The sequence below is a fragment of the Nematolebias whitei genome, chromosome 6 (genome assembly GCF_014905685.2).
Source record: "Nematolebias whitei isolate Nwh7 chromosome 6, NemWhi1, whole genome shotgun sequence".
In the NCBI taxonomy this organism is placed as follows: Eukaryota; Metazoa; Chordata; class Actinopteri; order Cyprinodontiformes; family Rivulidae; genus Nematolebias; species Nematolebias whitei.
In genome coordinates, this window is record NC_056503.1 from 35,993,410 (window position 1) to 36,001,900 (window position 8,491).

General features: G+C 39.9%; 1 protein-coding gene across 1 annotated transcript in view; it reads left to right on the top strand.

The window, feature by feature from the left end:
* The window catches only part of arhgap32a (Rho GTPase activating protein 32a), a 36,445-nt gene that overhangs the window by 4,084 nt on the left and 23,870 nt on the right, over positions 1-8,491 (top strand). The window contains exons 2-3 of the mRNA XM_037677584.1: positions 6,997-7,110; positions 8,335-8,440. Of these exons, the coding sequence (XP_037533512.1) occupies positions 7,022-7,110; positions 8,335-8,440 (195 nt within the window). The 5' untranslated portion in view covers positions 6,997-7,021. The remainder of the gene's footprint in view (positions 1-6,996; positions 7,111-8,334; positions 8,441-8,491) is intronic.

The following is an 8,491-nucleotide window of genomic DNA, read 5'->3' on the forward strand; positions in this document are numbered from 1 at the left end:
TATAAATTTTTAGCAAACTGATGTTGTTCACAAAGCTATCTACAAAATGTAAGCTATTGATTAGCTTCAATTATTCAAAAACTTTCTGCAGAACCCTACAACAACAATTGTGAACTATTACCTTAAGTCCAGCAAATAAACAATAAGTAAAACAAATTACAAAAACAAAAAAACAGCACCAAACTCTTAAAGCTGTTTTGGGCAGAAATATTTCAGAGCGGTCACTCTTGGTCCTCAGTGTTCATCCATCTGATTTAGTTTGCAGGTGGAAGTTTCATCTTCATACCTTGAGTATGTGTGTTGGAGCAGCATATTCTCTGACATTTAGAAAGCTAAGAATGAGCAGGCATTTAAATAAACCTGCTTTACATTTCTTCCCTCCCGGTACATTCTGTACCACCAGCTTCGAATGCTGAGGATGGAACAACTTTCAGCTGTGCTTTCGTAAAACTCATTCCTGCCACTCAAACAAAGTAAAAACTTTTTAGATCCTGTTCATTATTTAAGAAAAATATAACAAGCTTACCCATAAAATAAGGCTTTATTAACATTTCTAATCACATCTAGAGGTTTCAAATCAACAAACAAGCTTGATGAACATGAAAGTGGTAATTTAAAAAAGGTGTTTTAACATTCTCTCTCCCTCTATGGGTCCAGCTGCCCCCTCATCTCATCTGTGACTCACGTTCTGCTACCTGCATATATTCAGCCATTTTCCTGTCATCAAACTGGTCTCATAGCCCAGCTGCAGGATTGTTCAGGCTCCTTAAAAATGCCATGTAGGTCATCAGATACCGGGTGACATCCTTTTGTGCTCGCTGCTCCAGCCTCCTGAGATCAGAGCTGCTCCTCCTTCATCAACGGTCTTTATTCATGCATCCAGCATGGTGGGGTTTGACACTTTGGTCATGACTGATGGAGAAGTAGTGGAAATGTGATTAGCTCTTAACAGAAAAGCCACAGTAAGAGGTTTCTTTTGTTACGCGTTTTGGGTTTTAATCTGTTTGTCAACCTGTAATCTTGCATAAAGTGGTAGCCTCCTTACTGTGGCTCACCTAAAATGATAACTTTTTATAGCTGAAGCAGCCATGTCTATTTATATCTTATGCTATTTGAAGCATCTCCAAAATAGCCTACTAATAAAAGCAGTGGTTGCTGTGGCACTCGCTCATATTGGCCGTCTTCAGAGTTTCTTTCAGACAGAAACATTAAGCTGTGAGGCTTTCTATCATTCAGCTGTTTAAGCTCAACGCCTCTGCAGTGTGCAGCACAGCATGTTCCTGCACTTAAAGCAGATACATGTCTGGTGTACAATCAGCAAGGTCAGGCGTTATGGTGCAAACTTCTTTTACATGCAATGCATTCAGCTGAGAGAAATTCATTTTCCTCGATTGGAACAAAAAGCCAAGTAAAATGCCTGGCGTTTCTTGAAGGAACACATTTCACCCACCACTTTTATCTCCAGAGTTTTAGGGTGCATTCACACCAGCCCTGTTTAGTCCGCTTTAATCGAACTCTAGCTCGTTTTCCTTGAAAGTCCAGTTCGTTTAGGGAGGTGTGAACGTGCCATCAAACTCTGTCACGGAACAAAAAGGCGAACTCTGGCCCGGGTTAAAACCTAGGTCTCGGTCCGGTAGAAGCGAACTCCAGCGCGGTTCGAGTACAGTGTGAATGTAAACAGATCGGACCCGCTCCACAGGACAAACAAACACACATTTCTCTGACCTTATATGGAGCCGTCAGCTGCCTTGTGTGGAAAAACAATATTCTCCATGGTCTTCTGTCTCATCTTCTGCTCATGCTAAGTCCATTTTTGAAAAATGACAAAATATAACTCCTAAAACTGCTAAAACTTGATGCCACTTTGTTTTTGTTTTTATCTACAGAAGAAGAAGAAGATGTGTCTTCAGAGGTTTTTGTGTCGTTTCTTTCAGTAATTCTTGGTGCAGCGGCCCCACAGGCGAGTGGGGGAATAGGTTGGTTCAACAGGTTGACTCGACTGCACAGTGCAGTGTGAATGCAAATGCACCAGCTCAAATGTAAACACAAGGTCATGAATATTGGTCCCCAACTGAACCGAGTCTACCGGACTATCTGGTGTGAAAACAACCCTAGACGAAAAGCTGATTTATTCTCTGCAGGATGTCAAGATATTCATTTTCATTGTTGCAGTTGTGTGATGAAAATCAGGACTTTTTGTTCTCGCACTGCCTCCGAGAACCCATTCTGTGCACAAGTTTCTGGCAGAACTTATTTCTCGCAGGGATGTGCACCAAGTATTGTATGACTGGTCAGAACCTTTGTGTGGGTATTTATGTGGAAAAGTATAGTACACTGGTGTCATTTCGCTTCAAATTTGGGTTCAGTGGGGGTTGGGTTTTGAATAATTAATTTATAATTAATTTTGAATAAAGTAGATGTGATTTCCTGCATTGTTGTGTATTTTAACAGGTTGTTAAACATCTAGGTTTACTTACATTTGTAAACAGTCCGCTCCTTTCGAGCATCCTGTCCCCTGTCTCCCTTACTTGACGGTACCGAGCCTAACTCTTCTCCACTGAATTCATTGTCCTGCTTGTTGTTATCTGACTCCACATGTGAAACCTCCAGGCACCTCCTCTGTCTGTTCATGGCGGCTGCCTGTGGGCTCCTGCCCACCTACAACTGCCTGATTAGCTTGGCACTCACCCCCACCACTCGCTCGCTCTTGCTCCAATCCCGGTTGCCACTGCCTGGAGGTGCTTCAATTCTCTGTTGTCCAACTATGGACAATGAGAAGCTTTCTTTTAATGAAAGTAAATTGGACTGTCTTTTCAACATTTTGATAGCTGTTATTTTGACAAATTAGAGCCATTGTTTTGATAAGTTATGTGAATAATACACATCAAACATTTATCTTGTACTTTGTATTTTAATAATCGAAACTTTATTAATGACCTACATAAAATGTCAAACTGATATACAATTTAGTTGTGCTGTTTAATTATTTTTGAGTTTTTTAATAAAATTGCACAACAACTTTTGATTTTTAGGAGAGTAGATTTTTTTAAGGGTAGAAGCAGATGTTTTTCTTTACAATTTGTGTTTTTGTTGGATGTAACTGGGACCCTGTGTGCATAGTTTCATCCCACCCCATGTACCACGTGTGTGGTGTGTATGACAAATAAATCTCTCTGACTCTGAAATGCTACCTGAAGAGGCAGCTCGTATGTGATATTAAGAAGCTCGTAAGTGGCTGTTGTGTTCAAAATTTGTGCTTATCCAATTATTTTCAGATTACATATCCAATATAGGTTTTATTCATTCAAGGCAGTCAAATTTGTTCATAACTTTATTATTAGTAAGCCTGAGAGTTACTGGATCCAAGCCAGAGTGCACCATGTCAAAATAAGAGAGTTCCCTGATCTTGTTCTGGCAGGATCTGGCTCAAATTAGGCCCTGGCTTCAACTACTCTGCCAAGCCTGTTAGAAAATACAGTCATCTTTACAACAGATCCAGTACAACTTGCATAGTCAAAAGCTTGTGGAGAAGGCACGGGGGGCATTGCTAGCCAGGAGGGAATCCCTACACGGTCTCAGCCAGGGAGTGTAGGGACACATTCCTGGACCATCTGTCAGAAAAGCTGTCTGTCTCTTCCTGACAAATTTACAAATTAGTGCTTGCCTTGGTTAACATAAACAGAATTACCAGTTATCTTGGCCTTACGTCATGTAGCAAACTCAAGCTCAATATGTTAGCTTGATTGAGTCACAGTCATTTTTGTGTTTTTAAAGGTCAGTTGGCTTTAGCAACCATCTTGAATTGGGTTTACTCCAAAAAAAATCAGTTGTAAATCCAGTGATCAGGAGTTTTTATTGGTACCAGGCAGACACACATGCACAGACACACTAAATCATTATATTTTGCCTTTGGTAGTAGTATCCTGATGCATATGGAAAAATCTAAAAAAGTTAAGTCAGGTCCTCTGGACGTTAAAAAAAAAAATTGTAGAAACGTTTTGTCTTCCATCTGAAAGACTTCTTCAGTTAAAAAAAAAAAAAAAAAAAGAAACGTTTTGTCTTCCATCCGAAAGATTTCTTCAGTCAGACTGAAGAAATTTTTTGCATGGAAGACGAAACATTTCTAAAAAAAAATTTTTGAACGTCCAAAGGACCTGACTTAACTTTTTTAGATTTGGTAGTGGTAGTTTCCTTACAGTTTACAAAGTGACACTTAATATAGCATAAGCCCTCTTTTTGCTTGTTTTTTTTTCATTCACATTTCCATAAAATACTATGGATGTTCCGTACAAGTGACTTTTATATAACAGTACCTCATGTAATACTTCTTAACAGTAAGTAAGTGGCAGCCAGTGTGATGCATTCACTGTCCTCGGGCAAGGTCTAGTCTCTCAGAGAGCTGATACAAGATGAGATGAGGTGGAATCGAACCCAACCACGTAGTCATGTGGGTTCAGTGGCATTTTACTGAGTCAGAAAGCTTTGTGGAAGTTTATCAACAGGAACTCATTGATGCTCTGGGGCCAGAGGCGTCTTTGGGGAAACTTCTACTACAGAGGCAGCGGTCATTAGAGGACTATGAACCCTATCGTTAGCCCAATTGTTTTTTTGTTGATCAGCATGAAGTTCAAGGTTCTTTATTGTCATTCGCATCACATGTGGTACATGAGGTGGGACAAAATTGTGTACTCAAGGTCCCAGTTACACCCAGAAATAGCAAAAATACTGTATAAAGTATAAAAAAGTATATAAGGATGTAAGATATACACTAAGATATAGGCTAAACGATACACTAAAAGATCTAAGATATACACTAAACACTAATAATGTAAAATAGAATGGTATATTAAATAGCAACCTGCAACTGTGCCGAAGGGATGAGGGGGTTGTTTAATGCTAAGTAAGCACATAGTGTATGTTCAGAGACTTCATGGGAAGACTGTGCAAGAAGAGAAAAGTCTGCTCAATCAGAATATTTCTTGTGTTTGTTTACACAGCATCAAAATGCAGGAGCGATAAGGGAATCTGTGAGAGAGTGATAGAAGCTGTGTTACAGTTAATTCAAACAAAGAGACCTTGCCAGGACAAGAAAAGAAGACGCCACAGATGAAGAGCACACAAATAGTGATCAGATTAGACCTTCTTTACTTTTCAAACCACACACAGGCAAGTTTACCACAGCACTGCACCAACACCATGTGTGGCTTTTGGAGCTGTGTAGACTAATTGGGTTTTTAAGTGAAATATTTATCTTGCTTGATTGGTATAAGGCTGTAGCTGCTTGTGGCTTCCTTCACCACAGTTTTCTATGTTTTATCTTGAATGGGTCAAAATCCAGTTTCATACTTGGATTATTTTACAATGCAGCCATTTTTAAAAAAATGTGCAGAATAACATAAAATTTGTTAACACAGTAACAGACTGGCATTCTCTGCTGTCCAACTTCTGTGAGTACAGAACATTTAGGCTACAAAAATTGACAAAAATCAATTAGAATCTGCAAAAGTGTGGATTTTTAAGTTTTAGAAATCGTCTATTACATAAAGATCTGAAGAATGTCACTACCTGCTGTTGTTGATTAGATTTTCTCAAAATCACAAGTTGACTTTCTATTTTCTTGAGAAAAGATTATTGTGGTGCCAAAAAAAGAGTGATTTTTGTGTTGTACTTTGTTGCATCATTTGGGGAGTGGTGGGACAGAGGTTAGAGAAGGTGAGCCTGTGATGGGAAGGTCGCTTGTTCGATTCCCTGTACCGAAATCAAAATGTGGTTGGGAAAAGTGAAGCACCCACACCTACCTCCACCCTCATTTGCCCCACTCTGGGCATTTTAAGGCTATTAATCTCCACCATTTGCTTCCTTGGGCACCCTAGATGGTAGCTCTCTGCTCCACACAGAGGGCTGTGCTAGCTTGGTGGTCTGTGGTTGTGTCAGGAAGGGCAGCCGTCATAAAAATAACTGCCAAATCATCTTGGGACTCAGTTTGCAGTGGCGACCCCTGAAGAAGGGAGCACTTGAAATAAAAAAAGAAAAACTCTAGCATCATTTATTATTGCTGTTATGCCATCATGATTATCCAGATTTCTTATGAATATACAGCCCTCTTCTTTTACTCTTCTTTTATTGGAATCGTAAAAATAATTTGCCATCATGAGAAAACAACTTTTCTAGGTCAAAATAACTAAACATGTTAATGTTATCTTGAGAAAACAACCTCCTTCAGCTACAGACAATGTGATAAATTTCCAAGCATGCCAACTCTCCAACCTGCATGGTTTTACCCTCAAATCAGCCGCATTAAAGGATTTATTGAATCATTATTTACAGAAAAAAAATTCATCCATCCATCGTCTTCCACTTGTCCTGAAAATAAAATTAAATAACCAAATTAGCAATTTCATTATAGTTTGTTATAAACTGTCAGTCTTTTATGTGGAAATACTTGTTCACTTTATTTTTCAGAACGTGGTTGGACATTTTCTTGTTAAAAATATCCCATTTAAATTAAGGCTTCTGCAGAACTGAAGATGTCAATCAACCGTTTGAATCAGTTGTGTTGAGCAGAAATACATCTAAAAGATGCAGGAAATTGAATTTTGAGTGAATAATTGTGTAAAGGATAAAAATAACAAAACTACAGTAAAATGTGTCAGATATTCTGACAAGGACAGAAGTAGAACAGAATAGTTTCTTGAAGAGGAACTGAGAGGACTTTTCAGCAAATACCCGTCAGTGTTGCCAGAAAGAAAAGGCTGATTTTCTCACAGAACCATTCTATGAATTTTCAGCCTGACATGTTTATCACTGAAAGGAGCCCATGACACTGAAGCAGTGATGTCATCCCAGATTACTGTCTGCGCTGGGTGGATTGTAGCCTTGAGAGCTGCGCAGCCTCAAGTGGGTTAGCGTCTGGTGTCTTCAGAGCTTCATTCTCCTCACCCACCCATCCTGACTATCTCTCTCCTTCCCTTTCCTCCCACTCACGTTTCTCTACAGCGGGCTGTTGCAGCAAGGCAGCATCATGGAGGCTGGATGCGTGGTTGCCGCGGTGATTGAGAATGCTGCTTCAGGACCTCTGGGAGAACCAGGAAGTAGTGACGTCCTTGAGGGGTGAGTTATTCTTCCTCTCCCCCCTTCTTTGCTTCATGTCAGCTGCTCTGGATCATGAGAGGACAATAAGGAGCAACGCTGAGAGGATAGCGCGTGTTTTTGTTGCTGGATGAGATGTTTTATGCTTGTGTGTGCATTTACGTTTACATCTGAGGTGCTGCATGGGGGAAAGCTGAAGCAGTGAAGGCTTTAGCTTAAAATGACCCAATTAGGGTGACAAAAAGGCAAACTAGCCTCATTATTACAGCTTCTCTAGATTGAAACATCCATCTTCAGTTTTGTTTCTGTGCCTCGTTGAGTCATTTTAGGTCACATAAATGACATTGTGTGTCCAGACCTCACGTCCTGATACGACAGGACTGAATCACTACAGTAAATCTAAGCTCCCTCCCGTCTTTGTTGCTCATAAAAGTTTGTCTGAAAGGACCTCACCCTCCACTTCACTGAATGCACTGTGTCACATTTCAGTGGACGGTTTTGTGAAGCACTCCCTGTGGGTGGATTGTCTTTACGCCTCACTGAATAGATGAGCACTGAGTGTGCAGAAATGACTCCGACTGAGGAAGCTTCTGTATGTTCCAGACTCATTTAAAGGTTTATTTCGCTGCATTGTTTCAAACCTGAATGAATGACAGTGATTCTGAATTCCCAGCTTTAATGTTTTTCTGGGCCACATTGCTGCAATGTCATGATTTGAAGCCATTTGATGACTTGTTCCTCACTTGCTCCATCTGGTGGAGTTTTTGCAAAGCTGCACATCATATTTATAAATTCCACCCTGGTAATTCAGTTCAGTTTATTTATAAAGTCATTTAAAACTCCCCAGTGGAACAAAGTGAAATACAATAAAACAAATTTACAACTAATTCAATAACGCTAGAATTAAAATAATAAAAATCAACACCTAACATGAAGCAAAAGCCAAAGAATATAAATTGGGGTTTAAGGGAACATTTTAAAGGAGCAATTCTGGCCCCACCACCCACCCAGTTTTTGATAGTCAGCTGATCAGCAGACCTGGGAGACTGGGCAGGTACGTAAGGATGCAGCAAAAATGCAGATGAGCAGGATCCAAGACCCCAAGAAGAAAGATAAAATTATAAATAAAATAATTTAAAAATGGATTTGCAACTAACAGAGATTTTAACACATGTGCCCTGTAATTAAAATTTATTGTGCCAGTATCAGACAACAGTTTAATTCCTCATTGTTGTGATTATGCAGCAATGGGCTGCAGTCCACTGATCTGGACAAGGACGATGCTTTACCTCAAGCTACAAACAGCCTTCCTCCAGAGGAGAAGCAACCACAAGAGACATCCACTGCCATGGTATACACACACACACACACACACACACACACACACACACACACACACACA